The sequence below is a fragment of the Littorina saxatilis genome, linkage group LG11, assembly GCF_037325665.1.
Source record: "Littorina saxatilis isolate snail1 linkage group LG11, US_GU_Lsax_2.0, whole genome shotgun sequence".
Classification (NCBI taxonomy): Eukaryota; Metazoa; Mollusca; class Gastropoda; order Littorinimorpha; family Littorinidae; genus Littorina; species Littorina saxatilis.
Genome location: NC_090255.1, coordinates 13,883,726 through 13,906,225, shown reverse-complemented (window position 1 = coordinate 13,906,225; position 22,500 = coordinate 13,883,726). Strand labels below are relative to the sequence as shown.

Sequence of the window (22,500 nt, the reverse complement as noted above, 5' to 3'; positions counted from 1 at the left end):
CGATGGTGATCCTTGACAAAACTAATGATCGTAGGTATTTAAAGGCATATGTACGCGCTCCCGTGTTTACAAAGTGTAGTTTGCCCATAATCGATGTCAAACGCACCATAAGACCAAAAAATGACGATATGTCACCATGCGCGGACCATAATACATGCATTACAGCTTGTTCTAGCCTCTGAAAAAGTGAGGATGTCAACAAAGCCGCCTTGTTAGCTCCCTTGCATCAACGTTACATGTGTTGCCAAATCTATAAATAGGACGATCCAGATCAAAATGAAAATTAACATATCTCAACATTGAAGGGGTCCCAGACCACAATATTTTGCAGGGAACTTAATTTAGCATGTCTCCAGCTGTTGGTAAAGCAATTAGCGTGTATAGTCATCGAGTACATATGCCTTTAATCTTCTTTTTTTGTGTTAACTGTTTTTCACACGAGAAACTGTGTTTTTGACGCATATTGCTGTTACAACTTAAAAACAAACCCTTTGTACTTGATGAGGTATGGTTTGCGTTTTCCCAAACAAAAGTATCCTTCTTCAGTCAAAATTGTCAACAAACAAACTGTGACGTAATACATGTATATTTAATTCGCAGGTAGTCTTGGTGGTAACTTCATAATTACAACTCTTAAATTGTTTTCTGGGCAAGGTCTATATTATTACTGGTAATATAAGTACTGTTACAGATAGCTTTAGAGACAGCTCCTAGTTTTCCACTCCAACCCCTAATCCCACCGAACGCCATCAGTCATGTTTATATTGTGCACAGCTGTGACAGGTCTTCGGAACTAGTTAATGGTTGAATGTGTATGTTCAGTTGGAAGCTGTTTGATGCACACTTCCGACCTGTGGTTCTCAGCTGCGCAGAGTACACGTTGGCAATGTATGGTGTATTCTTCATACTTTCTAGTACTGGTTAAATAAAATAAAAATGCTTTAGACTTGTGGTCTCGTTGTGAACGTTTACAACGAATGAGATAAAATATACAAAACAAGAAGGGCAAAGCCCATACGACTCACATGCTTTACACATTTTTCCTACCAAAATACATGTGACCTTGACCCAAGGTCAAGGTCATCCAAGGTCATGCAACACAAAGCTGTTAATTCAAGACATAGGAAGTACAATGGTGCTTATTGGCTCTTTCTACCATGAGATATGGTCACTTTTAGTGGTTCACTACCTTATTTTGGTCACTTTTCATAAGGGTCAAAGTGACCTTGACCTTGATCATATGTGACCAAATGTGTCTCATGATGAAAGCATAACATGTGCCCCACATAATTTTTAAGTTTGAAACAGTTATCTTCCATAGTTCAGGGTCAAGGTCACTTCAAAATATGTATACAATCCAACTTTGAAGAGCTCCTGTGACCTTGACCTTGAAGCAAGGTAAACCAAACTGGTATCAAAAGATGGGGCTTACTTTGCCCTATATATCATATATAGGTGAGGTATTGAATCTCAAAAACTTCAGAGAAAATGGGAAAAATGTGAAAAATAGCTGTTTTTTAGGCAACATGTATGGCCCCTGCGACCTTGACCTTGAAGCAAGGTCAAGATGCTATGTATGTTTTTTGGGCCCTTGTCATCATACACCATCTTGCCAAATTTGGTACTGATAGACTGAATAGTGTCCAAGAAATATCCAACGTTAAAGTTTTCCGGACGGACGGACGGACGGACGGACGACTCGGGTGAGTACATAGACTCACTTTTGCTTCGCATGTGAGTCAAAAATTAAAGGATGATAATGTGAAAAGTAAAAAATCAAATGTCGGTTTTCTTTTTCTTTTGGTGTTTTTAAAAATCTATATGTTGCCGCTCTTGCTGAGCTAAAGTGGATTCATTGTGACAGTTCATTGAAACCTTGTTTCAGTGTACATTGTTCAAAGTTTTAAGAAGAGCAGGTACACAAGTTACTCTCGCTGTTGATCACTGAGTCGTATGATTGATGGAAACAGCGCTAGTAACTTGTGTACATCCTCCTCTTCCCCCCACCCCCCTCGAGTCCTTTTTTAGCACTGCGTATCGGACCTGCACATCTTAGGGACTTTACTTGTTCGTTTGTTCTTTTGTCTGTTTATTTTTGTGTGACAAATGCTTCATTTGGCGTCGATCTGATACTGTGAATGGCTCTGTGGGTTTGTGTGTGTAAGGGAGGGGGGGCGTGCGTGAGTGTGTGTCCGTGTCTGTGTGTGTGTGCAGAAAAAAGCAAGGAGGCTCGAAGAACAACAGCCAACAGGTGAAAGATTAATGGGAATATATCTCACATCAAACCAATGTGTGGACACGGAAATTAGAACGTATAGTGAAAAAAAGTTCGGTTATATTGAATTTCTGAAGGAACAAGGAGGGAAATTCAATATAACCGAGAATTGCCTATATTGAAGTTCCGGCTATATTGAAGGTCTTCCCGGGTCCCGTGCCACTTCAATATAGCCGGGTTTCACTGTACATGTACTTACTCAACTTATTTTCTTTCATTCTGAGCACATTTTTAGAGTAAACATGACATATCTATATATTTTTTAATTCAGGAGAAGATGGGGAATACAATGCAATCAATTTGAAATCTGTTTGCAAAAAAATCGATTTTAATGACAACTTTAATGAACAAACTAATTAATTAATTTTTAAGCTTCCAAGCTGAAATGCGATACCAAAGTCCGAGCTTTGTCACAGATTACTTGACCAAACTTTCAACCAATTTGGTTGAAAAATGAGAGCGTGACAATGCTGCCTCAACTTTCACAAAAAGCCGGATATGACGTCATCAAAGAAATTGATCAATAAAAGGAAAAAAACCATCTGGGGATATTATACTCAGGAACTCTCAAGTGAAGTTTCATGAAGATCGGTCCAGTAGTTTTCTCGGAAGCACTTTATACACACACATATGTACACACACACACACACACACACACACATACACCACTACCCTCGTCTCGATTCCCCCTCTATAAAAAGACCAATGAAAAAGGATGCTCCCCGCTTGAAAAAAAAAGGTGAGAGAGAAGGCAAAAAAAAAATAACGGCAGCAGCAACTGAGGTTAAAATAAAATAAAAATTAAATAAAAATGTCTCCCTGTGTTTTTATTTCATTCAGTTTGTTTGGGTTGTTGCAATTGACTTTGAAACTGACACGCCGGCGAAAACGCCGGTAACGCGTGCGCAGAGAAGAGCAAGCATGGGGAATCTCCTATTCTAAAAATAACCAATACTGGTAGCTGCCGACCTTCCGCCAGACACACATGAATACCGGGGGAAAATAAATAATTACTGGGCAGTAAAAAATAAATACTGGGCAGTAGTTAAACGACATCTTGACTTTGAAGGAAATAATGTTGCAGCTCAAGTTTTTCAAGAATATGGGCCCTGGTCAGTTGGGGACCTTGATTGCATAAGCGCTCGTGTGTGTAGACTGGATCAGGGAAAGGTTACTGTGGCGTCCAAGTTTCTGATAGACGAGGTATGCACAACTGAGACACTGGTGAGAAGAAAAAAATAAACAGCGATTTGAAAGGAAAGGCACCTGCAAAACAACCGAACCAGTGTAATTATGTTATGTTACGTTTCCTTGTTGCCAGAAGTACACTAGAAAGATCGAACATTTTCCTCTTCGACATTCATGTGTCGAGTTCAATATCGGGTGACTTTGCATCTAATGTTTCTGCACATAAAAGTTACAGGCTAAGTCAGCAATCCCTCTTTCCTTTAAACGCAGTGGCTACACTTACGCCGCCCGTAACTTTTCCCTTCTTTGCTTTGATTACGCCACAAAGCATTTCCCCGCCAGGGCCGCGCTCTACTTCCGGTTTGATCCGGTTTTGGGCGGCCATTTTAAAGCGTGGGTCGAGTGAGGACAGACGTGTTTAACAGTTCATTAGCAGTGGTTGTGCGTTTCTACCCGTATGCAGGCCGGTTTACTTTAGTCATGGATAGCGGACTTCACAGCGAAGCAGTTTTGACAGCAGGAAGTACGTTCGAGTCCGTCGACAGGTTGCAAAAAGTTATCTCGGACTTTGAAACGAACGTGTTCGTCCAGCTCTACGTTCGGTCGTCGCGAACCCTGCAGTTGCAGCTACTACAAAACACAAAATGAAACGTCTTCGCAAAACAAAAACAAAAGCTACGTTATCAGCATGAAACAAAAAGTGGTCCATATTAGGAGCCCTTCCCTTATACTCCCATCCACCCACCCCCCCCCCCCCCCAATGCACCAGTTTTGCCCAAAAGTTAGGGGTGGGCGTTTACCAGGTACTATACCCTTTGCAGGAGCAGTTCCTTTGCTAGAAGTAGAATACAGATATCTTTATCACTTGGCATGGAAGTGCTCAAAGGATGCATTATTGCACAAATCGTTATACAAAATAATGATAACGTGCAGGTGAGTGGCCTACCCTTCAAAATGGTCACGGGTTACAGTAGGCTACGACAGTAAAATAGCGTCATGTCGTAACTAGAGAATGTCCGGGTAGGATCACGCCGCGTCGTAATCAAAGCCTCTGGCCGAGTGACTCTACAACTCGTGGAAAAGGTGTAACCGAAGCCTGCAGTGAGCGGGTTACGACAGTAAAATGACGTCATGCCGTAACTATAGAATTTCTGAGTCGAATTACGACTTGAAAAAGGCGTAACAGTAGCCCCTACCTTTTAATGTGTTCTTTCCGGTTCACTGACCACCAAGCTAGCTATTGGAGTTAAGGAGCCTGATGCATCATTACGTATTTTATTACCAGAATCCTAGTAGCGCCTGGGTATACGCTTATGAGGGAATCGGGTTCATATGGTATTTGTGTAAAACGCCTTTATCGTTCGATTCAAAACTGTTCAGGCCGTTTAGGCCTGTTCAGACTTATAGTGAAAATTGAGACGGCATTGTCACGCCCTCATTTTTTAATCAACTTGTTTGAAATGTTGGCCAAGCAATCTTCGACAAAGCCCGGACTATAGGATTGCATTTCAGCTTGAAAGCTTAAAAAAATAGTGAATGAGTTCGGTCGTTAACAATCTCAAGATTCTAATTAAAATCAAAATTGTATTAATCCAAAAATGATTTTACCTTATTCTTTATCATTTCCTGAATTCAAAAATACATGTATATATAGATATGCAATGTTTGGATTAAAAGGTCAGAGATTTTTAACAAGAATAAAGAAAAGCGCTTTGCTGTAACTTCGTTTCACGGGACTTGTTTTTTCGTTTCTTTCGTGCAGGATTTTGATATTCCTTTTGCTGGGAGTTCCTGGTCTCCAGGCCCATGCCTTCTACAAAGACAGGATTCCCAACGGACATCACGTGACCCATCCTTGTCCAAACCACGTGACCTGGCCTGGAGTCGGACATCGCAATGAAAATGGAGGCGGTACCAGGAATCCTTTCGGAGACGATTTTGCCAAGCATGAACATAAGGTAAGTTACAGTCACCTGCATTACCTTAGGGGCCTATTTTGACGTCGTCGTAGAATTTTTTTAAAATTTTTTTTAGGGGCGGTGATTTAAACTAAATTAATCATGACGCTGATCCTGGTGCTGTCAAAATTTTACAGCAAGACTCAAGCATGGTGACATCCACCCGTCAAAAAACTGAAGTGCAGAAAATAGCGCAAATCCCAGAGCTAAACTTCACTTAGCTGGTCTTCATTGATCAGAGGAATGGACAATAATTGGGGCAAGTGGACAGAGAAAAACTTGTGTATTTCTGGTTACCACAAAGCCAATCATAAAATAGCATAAAGCAAGAGAAAGACATTAAACTGGTGCAACACGATTTAATCTTTCTTACCGATCAAATGTTGCTGAATGTTTGTTTTTGTGGAGTGATTGATTCATGGTTTAGTGTGTGTGTGTGTGTGTGTGTGTGTGTGTGTGTGTGTGTGTGTGTGTGTGTGTGTGTGTGTGTGTGTGTGTGTGTGTGTGTGTGTGTGAATGTGTACATACGTCCATAACTATGTGTGTTTCCAGTGGAATGAAGCACTGTGCCGTGCGGACAGCGACGGTGATGGACTGACCAACGGTCAAGAGCTGGGAGACCCCGAGTGTGTGTGGACAGAGGGGGCCGAACCAGCCCTCCCCTCCACTTCACATCCTGGTCAGTTGCTTTCAGTGCAACGGCTTATTTCGAAAGTTTGGGGGAACATTTTGCCATCAACGTATTTTTGACAGAAAGTTAGTGAAACATGAACAAATCTGTTCATGTTCTGAAACTGCAATCTTCGTTCTCCATTGTGGATAGATTTGATAGATGTAATCAAGTTCACAATTGATAAGGATTAAATGGTTTACGGGTAGAAAGAAAGCGAACGCTTTTGCCTCCTGGGCAGTTTTGTGTTGTGAAATTTGTATAGTGAGATCTATATAGTGAAATCTGTATAGTGAAATCTGTATAGTGAAATCTGCACAGTGAAATCTGCAGAGTGAAATCTGTATGTATAGCGACATCTGCATAGTGAAATCTGCATAGTTAAATCTGTGAATGGAAATGTATGTATGGTTAAATCTGCATAGTGATATTTGCATATTGGCATTGTGAAACCTTTGTATGGGAATCAATGTGTAGTGAAATCTGTATAGTGAAATCTGTATAGTGGAATCTGTATAAGGAAAGCTGTATAGAAACATTTCTATAGAGAAATATGTTGTTTACCTCTGGGTAAATTAAACTGTAGGCAGATTTTCACATTAGTCGAGTATGAAACTTGTTCAGGTTTGGGAACATGTATGGGAATTTCAAAATGTTTTCTTTTGGAGATAGATATGCCAAAGCAACAAATTTCACAAACAAATTAAGTTTTCCTGTTTTTCCTTTTCTTTTAGTTGTTGTTGTTAATGGCAAAAAAAGTAATATCGATTGTTTTGTTTGTTTATAAAACATGACTGCTTTAAATCTGCCAGCAAACAACACTTTATTACTAGTGCTCTGTAGCTTTGCAGTTTATGGAGGGGACGAAAGTTTTTTGGGTTTTTTCACCAATAAAGGAGAAAACTTGAGAAGTATCACAGAATTATACGTGGAAACACAGTCACTAGTGAAAAGAATAAACAGCAGATGGGAAAGAGCTCGACCTTGTGGAGCACCTGTGTGGAGAATGAGTGGAGCAGTGACAGCGTTATCAATCTGTACGTCCCGAGTTCTGCACAAACCACAGTCTAGCACCCAGTTACACAATGTCACATGAACGCCAAGTTGTCTAAGCTTTTAAAACAGTTGACATGGTAATACAGTGTTGAACGCTGAACTAACGTCCACAGACAGAATTTCAACGTGCATGAGCATTAGCAGATTCGCGGTACTTGAAGCCGGACTCTTTAGTGTTAACAAGGTTTAACTCACCATCTCACATCCTGCCAGGCTTTACTTGTACATTAAATAATACCATCCTTCCACTTGTAGTCATACCAAAAATCAGAAGGTATCCTTTTATGGGAGGTGGCAGGCACTACAGTATACGCACAGCCACAGGCAGCCACTCCAATAGAAGTTTGGTTGGTGGGTAGTTTTTCACGTCCTATTTGGCTATGCGAAAACGACAACCAGAAAGACAGCCAAACAGCAAGATTTACGGACAGGCCAACAGAGACAGACAGATGGACGAACAGACGGATAGACCGGTAGAGTGATTGGAGGTGTTTTGTGATTGTCCAGGTGTGTGTGATCCCTGGAACTCTACGGAGTGTAAGGATGGCAACGCGTGGTTGCAGTGTGGCCCTGTCCGTGATGATGATGATACCTGTAAATACTTCAACCAGCCAGGTGCGTGTGTGTGTGTGTGTGTGTGTGTGTGTGTGTGTGTGTGTGTACGTATGTGTGTCTGGGTGTGTGTGTGTGTGTGTGTGTGTGTGTGTACGTATGTGTGTTTGGGTGTGTGGGTGTGTTTTTGTGCGTGTGTGTTTGTTCGTGTGTGTTTGTGTGTGTGTGAGTGTGCGTGAATGTGTGTGTGTGCGAGCGTGCGTGCAGACGTGCGTGCGTGCGTGCGTGTGTGCGTGCGAGCGTGCGTGCGTGTGTGTGTGTGTTGCGGATCCTGTCTGTTGCGTACTCGGAGGGTACGAAGACCTCACCTTTTACGTTATAAATCAGAACAAGAATGAATTTTGTTTCTAAAAAAAATTCTATCACACCATTATTGCAGATTCATGCACAAAACACACAAGACGTATTTGTAAATTTATAGATTCAACTTTTATTTACTGGCTTGTTCCGTGGTCGACGGGTTATTCTTCATTTCTGTATCGTTCATATATCCTGGATCTAATTCTAAAAGTCACTCATCTTGAAAATACGCAGTGATGATGTTGACAGTCGGAACGTCGTGTGGTCCAGGCTGGTTATCGTCGAACGGTTATATAAAGTTCATCATTGATGATCAGGAAAACATCGCACGAAGTTAGAGGGTTGATCGTGAAAAAAAACTCGTCCCTCAGATCTCGAACTGGAAACTCGTAGTCGTAACTCGAAACACCAACATATCTGTCGAAATAATGACAAGTCTCAGAACTGGGAATTATTCTATCATCATACAAACCGTTTCCCCTGAGACCTGTGTGATAAAAACACATCTTGTTATTCAAATGGAGATCCAACTATATCATTCATTACAGCACTTTATAAACAATTAATTATCCACATTCGTTCCTCATGCTGCTCAACGTTCATACAATGTATTACGTTTGATCTACAGTGATCACATAAAATCTTGGTATTTGATCACACTTGTGATACCGTGACCAATACAGTGCTCATAAAAATTAACTTGGTAACCTTGGGAAAATCAACTTGGATCTAAAAAACATATTTACCGAGAAAAGATTCCATCACCCTGACGGTTACCGGCTACCGCTGTCGCTCACTGCCAGATCTCTGGTCGCTCCGTGAAAGATAGGGTGTCTCCTCTGTGTAAGCTCTTGCCAACTTCGTTCGCCCTTGGCGATGGGTTTTGCTTCTAGGCATGGGCATAGAACGGTGTTGTTGTGGTCCTCTCATGCTTTCGCTCCTTTTCTTCCACTTTCCGTTGCCTTTTCTTTTCGATCGTTATTCTTTTCTCTCTCTGCGCAAACTCCTTAATCGCTAACCGAAACTCATCTTTGCGTTGTTAGCTAACCTAGACCAATGGAAACTCTTGTCTATTCGCGAAAATAGCGATCAAGAATTTCGTACCTAATAATAACCTCATTTATTATCTAACTCCTTATGTTCCCAATACTAATGAACAAAGTAAACTGACGATCACATCGAAAGTAAAAGAATAAGCTTTGAAGGAAACTCCTTCAAGAAATACGACAACTCCTTGACGACAAACAAAATGACGTCAACTGATAGCAAAACTTTGACGTAATTATACTTCGGTTTTCCCGACGATTCATAGGCACTTGCTGCATCACCTAATTAAATAGACCATAGGTGCCTGACGGTGCTCGGTATTTGTATGGACCTGAATAGCTTGCGTACATTTTCGCAACATACGCCCCTCCTCTTGAGCTGAAACATTCATGTTTAAGCTAAACCTAGTTATTCAGTCTACTCAAATAGTCGGCCCCAACGTTGTCAACCCCTCGGATGATTTTAACAGTAAAGGAGTACTGTTGTAACTGGAGTGCCCATCTCATGAGACGTCCATTCTCTGTCTTGGTCTTCTGCAGGTATGTGAGTGGTTGGTGGTCGGTCTCCAGAGTGAAATGTACCGAGTACAAGTATTGTTCAAATTTCTTGATCGACCATACTACTCCCAAACATTCCTTCTCAATGACCGAGTAGTTACGTTCTGCCTTGTTCAACTTCCTGCTCGCGTACGCCACTGGTTGAAGTCCTTGACCTTGGTCCTGTAGAAGTACCGCGCCTATGGCGATATCGGACGCGTCACTCCTCACTGTGTACGGTTTGTCGATATCTGGCAGCAGCAACACTGGCTTGCATACCAGACTTTGTTTGAGCTTCGTGAAGGCTTCCTCGCACTCTTCGTTCCACACTACCCTTTCAGGTAGACCTTTCTTTGTCAAGTCCGTCAGCGGTGCACTGAGATTGGCATAGTCACTGACATACTTTCTGTAGAATCCTGCCAGTCCTAAGAAAGCCCTGACTTCCTTTTTGGTTTCAGGTCTTTTTGCGCTCCTGATTTTCTCGGTCTTTTCGTCATCTGGTTTGGTCATGCCTTGCCCTACGTGGTGTCCCAAGTAGTCCAGCTCTGCGTAGCCAAAGTAACACTTTGATGGCTTTGCAGTCAAGCATACCTCTTCCAGTCTAGACAGAACTGCTTCTACCGCCTCTACGTGTTGCTCCCACGTTTCTGTCGCGATAATGATGTCGTCTATGAAATGCTCGACATCATCACGTCCTAGCGGTTCTAAGAGCTTCCGCATCATGCGAGTAAAGATCATGCTGGCTGTCTTCACTCCGAACGGTAAGTAGGCGAACTGGAATTGCCCAAGTGGTGTGCTAAAAGCAGTTTTTTCTTTGTCTTCTTCCTTGATGGGAATTTGCCAATACCCCTTTGTTAAGTCAATCTTTGACAAATAGCTCCCTTTCTGCAATTTTGCAAAGATCAAGGGTACGTCTGGGATAGGCTCAGAATCGAATACTACTTCACGATTCAGCTGTCTGTAGTCAATACAGAATCGAATTGACCCATCCTTCTTTTTCACTAATACAATCGGACTGTTGTATGGTGAAATGCTAGGTTCTATGACACCTAACTTCAGCATGTCATTGACCTCCTTCTTCACAATTTCTACTTGTGAAAAGGGTAGCTTGTACTGTTTTACATGCACAGGTTCTTGTGATGTCAGTTTGAACTCACACTCTTCGATGACACATTTCCCAGGTATGTCTTTGAGTGCTTTGACCTTCCTGTCACAAAGTGCTTGTATTTCTGCTTGTCTCTGTGGTTCTAGGTCTGGATTGATGTTTACATCTTTGGGACCTTCTTTTGGTTTTAGGGAAAGCATGGGAAATCGGTCTATCCCCAACTCACCCATTTCATCATCATGCACATCATCCACCACCACCGCCACTATTTCCGGAACTTCCACTATAGCCTTTGCTTTAGTTTGCTCGGACCTGTTCTCTTTGGACTCTGACTCGCGTTCTACATACAACTTCAGCAGATTTGCATGTAGCAGCTTGTCACGTCCCTTGATTTTCACCCTGTAGTTGCAACTACCGACTTTCTCTATCACTGGGTACGGACCCTTCCATGTCAGCTGCAATTTATTGTGCTTCTCAGGCAACAAAAGCAACACTTTGTCTCCAACCGCTAGACTTCTTTCTTTTGTCTTTTTGTTGTACGCCTTTGTGTACTTGAGAGCAGCCTTGCTGAGATTGTTCTTGGCAATCTCGCAAGTCTTCTCGATTTTGTTTGTGAGATCAACAATATGACTGACAGTGGAGCGTGTCTCATCTGCTGTGTCCTCATTTGTCCATACTTGACGTAGAACTTGCATGGGACCTCTGACTTCTCTGCCATACAGCAGTTCAAATGGTGAGAATTTCAGACTTTCTTGTGGGACTTCCCTGTACGCGAACAGTAGCGCAGGGAGAAACTTGTCCCAGTCTTTTGGTTGCTCTTGGCAAAGTTTTTTCATCATGTGTTTGAGCGTAGAGTTGAATTTTTCAGTCAACCCGTTTGTCTGAGGATGCCACGGTGTAGTATGGATGCCTTTGATGTTCAGAAGTTTGTTTACCTCTTCCATAACCTCGCTTGTGAACTGGCTACCCCTATCGGTCAGTACCTCCCGAGGAATGCCCACTTTTGTCCACATGACCCACAAAGCTTCACTCACTGTTTCTGTTCTAATGTCTTTGAGTGGTGTAGCCTCTACGTACCGTGTAGCGTAGTCTACCATAGTCAATATGTATTTGTGCCCTCGGTTAGATGCGGGTATGATGGGCCCTACGATATCGACTCCCACTCGTTCAAACGGTGTCCCTATCAGCGGCATGCTTTTCGTAGGCACTTTCCTTGTAGCCCCCTTCCGCGAGCTGCGTTGGCACGCATCACATGACGCGCAATACCGTTTGACGTCACCACAAATCCCTGGCCAATAAAAATCGCGCCAAATTCTGTCTCTGGTGCGACGCACGCCTTGATGCCCGGCCATAGGCGTGTCGTGTGCTAATTTTAGAACGTCCGTTCTAAAACATTCTGGGACAACCACCTGTTTGCATGGACTGCCGTTGTCCATGTATATCCTATAAAGGATATCCTTTTTCCACTCGTAATGAGTGCCGTCTTTTGCCCCCTTGGCAACCCGATCGCGGATTTTCGCTAGAGAGGGGTCTGTCTTTTGCTCTCTAGACAAATCCTCTGGCCGAATCTGACCTAGATCGATTTGTTTCGGAACCCAGGGTTTTTTCTCCGCCTTCTGTTTTTCCTGGTTCCGAGTCTGTACAGGCGCACACAATTGTGGCTCTGCCTCCCGTTTCACAATTGGAAAAACAGGTACACTGATCTCGTTTTCATCCATATCCTTTCGGATATTACCGATCAAGACTTGGTGACACAAAGCCTTTGCCACCAACACGCGTGTGACTCCCGAGAAAAACGGTGTGTCCATTTGTACAACCGCTATCGGCATTTTTCTCTGACGCATATCTGCTAGGGTTATGTTCTGGTGTTCGCCCGTATAACACTCCGGCGGCACTAGTGAAGAGTTCACCACTATACAAGTTGCGCCCGTGTCACGGATACCACTTGCGTCCTTTCCCTCAACCTGTACTCTACAGTTTGGATCGTATGCCTCGCCCTTACGACATTGGCATGTGACCTCGTCACCTGACGTTCGAACTGCAGCTAGTAATGTTGATGCATAATTACTGCTGGGTCTTGGCCCACCCAATCTTTTGGGACAATCACGCATCATGTGCGGCCCCCCACATCTGAAACACCCCTTCGTGTTGGGTGGTGGTCTATTCCCTGTTTGCCTGTTTGGATTACCCCCCGACCTCTGTCCAAAGTTATTGCCCTTGTGTGGCTGCCTATTGTCTGACTGTGCGTTACCCCCGGTTGGAGGTGGTCCATTACGCGGCTTATTGTCAAACCTACGCTCGCCCCCCTGTGACTGTCGCGGTGGCATGCGTCCCCCGGCATCACGTGCATCTATGTATGTTTGCACATGTTTCACAACATCATCGATGTTAGTTGGATTTCTTTCCCTAACGAATCTGTTTTGGTCCGGAGTTAGGACATCCAACAGTTTGTCTGTGAGAATTAAATCCTCCAAGTCACCCGACTTCCCTTCCTTTTCGGACAACTCCTTCCATCTATCTAGATAGGTTTTCATGCGTTTTCGGCATTCTTTGATGCTCTCTTCCTTTTCCCACTTAACCTCTTTGAATCTCTTCCTGTAAGATTCAGCAGTCAGCTGAAAACGCTGCAAGATCGCTGTTTTCACCTCATCATAGTTTACTGACTCCTCATCAGACAATTCGATGTACACCTGGCGTGCTTGACCTCGCAATTGCCCTGACAATCGAATTGCCCACTCATCTTCATCCCAATCTGATAGTTTTGCAATGCGTTCAAACTGTTTGAAGTAGGCTTCTATATCATCTTTGTCATCCAAAATTGGCAGATTGATATGTATCTTGCTACTTGACTCTCTGGGCATGTACTGGTTATTTTGGTTTACATTCTGATTTAAACCTAGGTCAACCATTTCCCGCATTTTCCTCAGTTCGAATTCTTGTTGCGTTTCTATCTCTTCACGTCTTTCTCGCGCCCTTCTTTCCTCTTCGAGTTTCTTTTCCTCTCGATTTATCTCTTCCAGACGTCGCTTTTCGATATAGTCTGCCAACTCTATACCTGACAGACCCAGGATAATCCCATCCTGCTTGAATGCCAACAGCGGAGAATCCGCCTCCATAACCTGCCGTCTCGGCATTTTCTTAACTTGTCGGTGCAACAACTAGTCTCAGTTATTTTGCCAAAATACACTAAAGACTCAGTTCCTCAATCCTAATTTGTCTACACGTAACCCTGGTATACAAAAGTAAGGAATATAAGAGCACACCTCTAATCACTACCAGATTAGAACACCGACTGACTATAGTAGTTATGTCTTTAACCTAGACCTACTCGACTCCCGAGTTAACTGCTATATCAAACTTCCTTGTGAAGGGTTATAACAACTGATAACACAATCACCACAACGTGATCTGGCTTCCGAGTGACCTTGACACTAATTCAATAGCACAAAACCTAGTCACTACTGACTCAGGAAACACACCAGCTTCACTAAAATAATCTATCACAACAAGATTATTTTCCTTACCTAGTCTCAGTATAGTGTCACATTGACCCAACTATACTAAACCAATATCGACTTTCGAAATTGGAAATCGGCTAACTGGATTTTACAATTCTGACTTTCAGAACCTAGACAAAAACAACCATAATGCTTTTATATGTCTATCCATCCAGTTAAGCTTTACTAGGTAAACTCGAGTTTTGTAGGTTCAGCAATACCATGCTAATTCTCTACCTATCATCAAAACTCTCATCAGACCCTACTGCACTCCTCACAATAGTTCTGGTAAACCTTCATTCAAAACTCAGCTTCCCTGAGTTGAATTACTTTACTTTAATCTATGACAACTATATTTCTTATGCCACCAAGAAATACAAAGTCATGGACGATTTTAGTCCAAGCGTGCGCTTACATTCAAGTATTGCTTGACTAAAATGGGATAGTGCCTTCGCACAAAAGAATATATGTTGATGTTTCAGTTCGGTTTACAATGTTTCCCTTTTCTTTTAGAATTCGTAAATTGGCTATCTCAAGAAAACCTACCTCGCGTCCAAGATAATTTTCCCAAGGAAACCAATCACAATTCTTTCACTCATACACTTCTACTGGTATCACCTACTGTATTCACAAATACTGACAGTTCGTATGTGAAACAAAAATCTACGTGTTACAACATACCTATCCAACTGACCTATTCATGCACATGCAGTCGTGCAAAATGTACAAATACAAAAATGAATTACCATAGCCAGACCTCCGAATGAGTTTTGTGACAAACCTGCACAATGGTGTGATACCCAACTAAAAAATTTAGAATTTTGGCTCGTGTCTTTGGAAATAATCCCAAAAACAAGAATGTCTTGGAACTATCCCTTGGACGAGTACCCCCAAATGTTGCGGATCCTGTCTGTTGCGTACTCGGAGGGTACGAAGACCTCACCTTTTACGTTATAAATCAGAACAAGAATGAATTTTGTTTCTAAAAAAAATTCTATCACACCATTATTGCAGATTCATGCACAAAACACACAAGACGTATTTGTAAATTTATAGATTCAACTTTTATTTACTGGCTTGTTCCGTGGTCGACGGGTTATTCTTCATTTCTGTATCGTTCATATATCCTGGATCTAATTCTAAAAGTCACTCATCTTGAAAATACGCAGTGATGATGTTGACAGTCGGAACGTCGTGTGGTCCAGGCTGGTTATCGTCGAACGGTTATATAAAGTTCATCATTGATGATCAGGAAAACATCGCACGAAGTTAGAGGGTTGATCGTGAAAAAAAACTCGTCCCTCAGATCTCGAACTGGAAACTCGTAGTCGTAACTCGAAACACCAACATATCTGTCGAAATAATGACAAGTCTCAGAACTGGGAATTATTCTATCATCATACAAACCGTTTCCCCTGAGACCTGTGTGATAAAAACACATCTTGTTATTCAAATGGAGATCCAACTATATCATTCATTACAGCACTTTATAAACAATTAATTATCCACATTCGTTCCTCATGCTGCTCAACGTTCATACAATGTATTACGTTTGATCTACAGTGATCACATAAAATCTTGGTATTTGATCACACTTGTGATACCGTGACCAATACAGTGCTCATAAAAATTAACTTGGTAACCTTGGGAAAATCAACTTGGATCTAAAAAACATATTTACCGAGAAAAGATTCCATCACCCTGACGGTTACCGGCTACCGCTGTCGCTCACTGCCAGATCTCTGGTCGCTCCGTGAAAGATAGGGTGTCTCCTCTGTGTAAGCTCTTGCCAACTTCGTTCGCCCTTGGCGATGGGTTTTGCTTCTAGGCATGGGCATAGAACGGTGTTGTTGTGGTCCTCTCATGCTTTCGCTCCTTTTCTTCCACTTTCCGTTGCCTTTTCTTTTCGATCGTTATTCTTTTCTCTCTCTGCGCAAACTCCTTAATCGCTAACCGAAACTCATCTTTGCGTTGTTAGCTAACCTAGACCAATGGAAACTCTTGTCTATTCGCGAAAATAGCGATCAAGAATTTCGTACCTAATAATAACCTCATTTATTATCTAACTCCTTATGTTCCCAATACTAATGAACAAAGTAAACTGACGATCACATCGAAAGTAAAAGAATAAGCTTTGAAGGAAACTCCTTCAAGAAATACGACAACTCCTTGACGACAAACAAAATGACGTCAACTGATAGCAAAACTTTGACGTAATTATACTTCGGTTTTCCCGACGATTCATAGGCACTTGCTGCATCACCTAATTAAATAGACCATAGGTGCCTGACGGTGCTCGGTATTTGTATGGACCTGAATAGCTTGCGTACATTTTCGCAACATTCAGTAATAGAAAAAACCCCGAGTTAACCTGTTATCACACAGAAAGCGATGTAGTAGTCTGCTAATTGTTCGTTCTGTACTTTTCTGCCGGCTTTTACCTCAAACGGGCTGACACCGCGTCGCTTTGAAGTCAGTTTCGAAGTTCGAATAATTCCACTCGACTTGGCAATCCCTCTCCCGCATTGACAAACAAACGAATTGTTGAATGAAGTTGCACGCCTTTTGTGGCGTTATGATGGTTCACCTTGACCATTGAATCACTTACATTCCACAATATTGTCTTCACCTCCTGAGGATAAAGGAAGCTTTTGCCTCAGCTCGGAACTACAACACACACACACACACACACACACACACACGCACGTACACACACTCACACACACACGTACACACACACACACACACACACACACACACACACGTACACACACACGTACACACACGCACACATACACACACACACACACACACACACACGTACACTTACACTCTCACGTACACACACACACACACACACACACACACACACACACACACACACACACACACACACACACACACCCCTTGCCTCATGTACTATACATGATATGCATACCTGTACAGGTATGGTGGAGTGAACGCGTGCCTCTTCTATGTTTGAGTACGGACTCTGCCCATTGACTTATTGTTTATGTACGTGCTGGCAATCATTTACAATGCTAGCTGTGGCTGAGTTGCGAGCTCGGGGCTGCAATGGTTAAGGATGGTATTTAAATGACTCTTTGCAGATGTGATGAAGATGACCCTTCGGTACCCGAGAACGAACGTCCCAGCGGTCGAAACGACGTACAGCCGCATGCACTTTTTCGACTTGCCCGACGACAAGGAGTACCATCTCATCGGCGTTCGATTTCTGGTCGACAACTTTGACGTGGTGCATCACATGGGGATAGAACGGTGTTCAAAAGCTGGTGAGTGTGCATTTGATCGACAGAGCTAAGTACATTGCCGTTGCCACTGATCGATTAAAAGACATGCGGCTATCGGTAGGACGCCGCCAGCAGACTGAATACCTCCCCACCAATTTCAAGAGGTACAATTATCTAGAGGGAGAATAGCACGTCAAGGTCTTGCAAATGAAGCAGATTTGTGAACCCGAAAATTCGGGGCAGAGAGAGAGAGAGAGAGAGAGATAGAGAGAGAGAGAGAGAGAGAGAGAGAGAGAGAGAGAGAGAGAGAGAGAGACAAGACAAGACAAGACAAGACAAGACAAGATAAGACAAAATCTTTATTATCGAGGGTAATAGATAAGCAAGAATATTGCTTTTTTACATCCACCCCTCGCCCTAATATAGGGTCAACAAGAACAGAAAACAATATAATTAAAGAATTATCACATCAACAAAACAACAAAGAGAGAGAGAGAGAGAGAGAGACAATGACAATGACAATGACAATTCTTTATTTAACGAGGGTAGTAGATTAAGCAGTGGTCTGCTTTTTTACATCCAGCCCTCGCCCTAAAGAGGGACTAACTACAAAAATGAAATAAAAATACAAGATAAAAAATAGAAAATAGAAAACTAAAATTCTACATTTTAACAGATAACTAAAATGAAAACACATTATACATATGTACACAAAATGCATTGCATTGAGGTAAATTGCGAGTTGATTGATGTGAATTAAGTGGTATAGTGCAGCTTGCACTTTCTCAACTTCATGCTCTGATCCATACATTACATTTTAAAGAAAATCAATCAACAAGCAAGACATTGCTAAGATCATCACACATCCAAATACATGTGGTGGTTTGTTTGTTAGTCCCTTCATTCGAAAAGGGTTTGTGTACATTATACCAATAAAGAGGAGAGAAATATTCAGAACATCCTTCATCCCATTCTCCACAGTTTTATGGAATAATTTGCCTGATGTGATTAAAACAACAAATTCAATAAGCGAGTTTAAGCATTATTTACAAAGTCCTGATCATAGTGTACCAGCTTATTATTATTTTGGAAAACGACAGACAGAAGTTCAACACTGCAGAATGCGTTTAAATATTAGTAACCTTAATTCAGACTTGTGCAAACGCCATCTAAAAGATAACGCACAGTGTGCTTGCGGTGATCCAAATGAAACATCCGAACATTATTTATTAAACTGCACTTTGTATGCAGATGCTCGTCTGACAACAATCAATTCGTTGCCTGTTCATTTCAGACGCGTGGAAATATTATTAAAAGGTAGCGAGCATTATTCTGTTCGTAATAACATATTGATATTTGAGTCTGTCCAATCGTTTATTGTTAAATCTGGTCGATTGATTTGATGGATGTGTTCACGCATTGATAGTGTATATGTGTGTGGGCAGGCGTATGTGTACCTCCACACTGCCCCTCCCTGTGTTATCGTATTTGATTACATAAGCAGCGTATAAGTAATGATTATTATCGTTTGTCTCGTATTTTACATGTTAACGAATTACTGCCTTCCATAAAAAATTGTTACATTTACCTGAATTTACATGTTGCATGTCTTAGACTTGATGCTCTCTTCCTATGCGCTTTCGTCCTAGTCTCTCCTTGTGGTTGTTAGTACTTTCTTCCTCCTCCCCCTCCCTTTTCTTTTTATCTTCTGTAGATTCTTTTGTTCCAAGTTAGCTCCCCATCCCCATTCTTTCAATTTGTTCCTCTGGTTTATTGTTGTTATGTCCACCATTACGAAAATGTGTGTAATTTAGTACTGTTCTGGTCACGTGATATAAGCATTTGCTTGAGTGCGTGTCCTAGTTGTGTGTTTTGAACTGTTCATGCGAAGAAATCCTGAATAAAACTTTGTTTAAACCAAAGAGGAGAGGAGCATGTTTAATACAAAAATTGAATACCATTTAAGACAAATATCCTTTACTTTGACTTCATTACATAAGACAAATATCTGCTTTTAAAACTATCAGTGCTGGTAGTTTGCCTCAGGAATGTTGGAAGAGAGTTCCAGAGACTGCTACCTGAATACACTAAACTGGACTTAAACAGGTCAATCCGAGGAACAGGAGTGTTTAATCTCATAAATTGACGTGAATTCCTCATGGTAAATTTTGTACGTAAAGTTTCAGGTACACATCCAGTGATAATTTTGCTCATAAGGGTACATTTATTATAGCCAAGTCTTGCCTTCAGAGGGAGAATGCCTAAGTTTATATAGTCTAATTCATTCAGGGTTGTTTTCTTTAATAAGACTACTTTCAACGCTCGTTTGTGTAATCTAATTATAGGTTTTAGTGAATTATCACTTGCCGAATCCCATAAGGTTGATGCGTAATCAATAACAGATTGAATATGGGCATTAAAGAATAACTTCCTGGCTTCCAAATTCAGGAAGTGCTTGATTCTAGATAAAAGATATACTTTCTTGGACATGACTTTAGAAAGTTGTTCGATGTGGTGTGACCATGACAGGTTGTTATCGATGGTCACTCCCAACACTTTATGATGGTTGACTGTTGAAACAATTTCATCATTGACAATTAAATCGGGAAACGTGGAGATTATGTTCTGTCGTTTTTGTCTAGTTGTTATTATCATGCATTTAGTTTTTTGGGGGTTCAGGGACATATGATTTAGCTCAGTCCATGCACTCAGCTGGTTTAAACTTTCTTGCAGTGATTCAGATAAACGATTTAAATTGGTGTCACTGGAGTGTATGGTAGTGTCATCTGCAAAAAGTTCACACAAGTTTTTAATATGAAGGGGCAGGTCATTTATGTATATGGAGAAAAGTAGAGGGCCTAAAACTGACCCTTGTGGTACCCCATGCCGTACAGCCTGCATACTTGATGCCGAGGCGTTCGCATGCACACTTTGTTGCCTGTTGCTTAGAAAAGAACAAATGAGGTTAACTGAGTCAGTCCCGAGGCCATATAATTTGAGTTTTCTGAGTAACAACTTGTGATCAATTACATCAAAAGCTTTAGCAAAGTCTACAAATACAGCACCACAAAATTCATTTTCGTTTATCTTGTTCAGCCAATGATCAACAAGAGAGATTAAGGCAGTGTGACACGAGTGATTAGCCCGAAAGCCAGACTGGTTCGGGTGAAATAATTGATTGTGATCAAAGTGCGCTAATAGGTGTTTGTTTATATGTTTTTCAAGTGGCTTTGATAATACAGACAATATAGAAATCGGTCTATAGTTTGAGGGGTCTTTCTTCTCACCAGATTTAAACAAAGGAATAATTTTTGCCTGTTTGAGCGCTATTGGAAAATATTGTTTGTCTAAACAGAGATTATAAATGTAAGTGAGAGTTTCGGAAATTACCGGGGCTGATAACTTAAGAATTCTTCCATCTAATCCGTCTATCCCCCGGGTACCTGTTTGCTTTAAATGTGTGAGTGCTTGAAAGACTTCAGGCACTGTAAGCGAAGGAATATTTAATTGAGATGAAATTTCTTTTGACTTACAGAAGTCTTCTAAAACTTCCAAATTATTGAGGTTAGCTGTATCCTTTAAAATAACTTTTTCAGCTATTTTGGAAAAATGGGTATTTAGATCATCAGGTGTTATGTCTCTAACGCAACTTGATTTAGATGCAGAAGTTTTATTTGTGAGTTCATTTATGGCTTTCCAAATGTTCTTTGGATTTTGTTTTGAAGAAGCAAGGTCTTGAAAATATTTTCTCTTTTTTAATCGTTTTATTGAGTTTACTTTATTTCTCTGTTCTCTATACTCCTCTTCCTTGCCGATTGACTTTAAGAAGTCGCGATTATCTATGGCATCTTGTAATTCATCATCAAACCATTTCGGTTTCACTATGTGTCTGACTCTTTTAATTCTCCATGGAGCATGTTTATCATATACGTCAGTGAAGGCATTGAGCCAGTGTGTTAATGCAGCATCAGGATTCGTACAATTATAAACATCAGAGAGGGAGGAGTTACAGAGGTCGTGAAGAAATGTGTCTTCGTTGAATTTAGAAAAGGATCTGTATTTTATTGTCTTGTGACCGGCTTTTGGAATTTTTACACCCTTTCTCGACCACGTCAGACAGATAGGGAAATGATCGCTGCAACCACTGGCGGGAACACAACATTCAGCAATGTTACGTTGATCTGTGTCATAAATATGATCTATCAAAGTACTTGTAGATGCTGTGACTCTTGTAGGGGTGTCTACTATCTGTTTGAGATTATAGAGGTTAGGCATATCTAGCCATAGCTTGTTCTGCTTAAGCAAATCAATATTAAAGTCTCCCAATAACATTATTTCCTTTGATTCGAGTAAAACTGCATCTAACATCTGCGTAAGATTATCCGACCAATTTGCTCTCTCTACAGGATTTCTATAACAGAAACCTATGAGGAGTGGAGGTGCTCCTTTCATTTTAACTTCTACCCACACCGACTCCACAAACTGCTCAAGGTGTGTTAATCTTGTATAGCTAACTGATTCACTTACATACAGAAGCAAGCCAGTTTCTTTACTTTGCTGTGGGTCTCTGCGTAGTATGTTATAACCAGGAATAGCTACATCGGCATCCGAAATCTGCTGAGATAATCGTGACTCTGAGAATCCAAAAATGTGAAAATTTGAACCAGAATTTAAAAGCATACTAGATACGTCATTCATTTTGTTAATTGCATGGTTAATGTTAAGGTGGCCCACACGAAGACCCTCTTTTCTGGGCCATAAATTTGGACAGCTATTCATTGTGAACATAAACAGTATTCTGGCTTTTGAACGTTAAATAGTCCGAGATATTTACTGAAATCTCTTGATCAATCTGTAACAAATTCGCAGGAACAGAGAAATGTGTCAAACAAGAAAGAATTTAGAAATACAATGTGTCAAACAATGACGTTATCAATAAGGTACAATAGTAAAATAAGGCAGAAACTCAACGTCAAGCGTAGAATAACTAGTAAAGAGACAAGTA

The 22,500-nt window shown here is 41.3% G+C and overlaps 1 protein-coding gene and 2 long non-coding RNA genes across 3 annotated transcripts in view; 1 reads left to right on the top strand and 2 right to left on the bottom strand.

Annotated features, from left to right (window-relative positions):
* The window catches only part of LOC138979803 (dopamine beta-hydroxylase-like), a 48,768-nt gene that overhangs the window by 13,665 nt on the left and 12,603 nt on the right, over nt 1-22,500 (top strand). The window contains exons 2-5 of the mRNA XM_070352544.1: nt 5,226-5,421; nt 5,974-6,100; nt 7,655-7,762; nt 17,355-17,537. Coding sequence (XP_070208645.1) covers nt 5,226-5,421; nt 5,974-6,100; nt 7,655-7,762; nt 17,355-17,537 — 614 coding nt within the window. The remainder of the gene's footprint in view (nt 1-5,225; nt 5,422-5,973; nt 6,101-7,654; nt 7,763-17,354; nt 17,538-22,500) is intronic.
* On the bottom strand, nt 8,166-10,547 carry LOC138979804 (uncharacterized). Its single transcript, XR_011460137.1, has 2 exons — nt 8,806-10,547; nt 8,166-8,476 (listed from the first exon to the last, which is right to left on the bottom strand). It is a non-coding gene; the product is annotated as an uncharacterized lncRNA (long non-coding RNA).
* LOC138979805 (uncharacterized) lies at nt 15,286-16,584 on the bottom strand. The gene is made up of 2 exons (XR_011460138.1): nt 15,926-16,584; nt 15,286-15,596 (listed from the first exon to the last, which is right to left on the bottom strand). It is a non-coding gene; the product is annotated as an uncharacterized lncRNA (long non-coding RNA).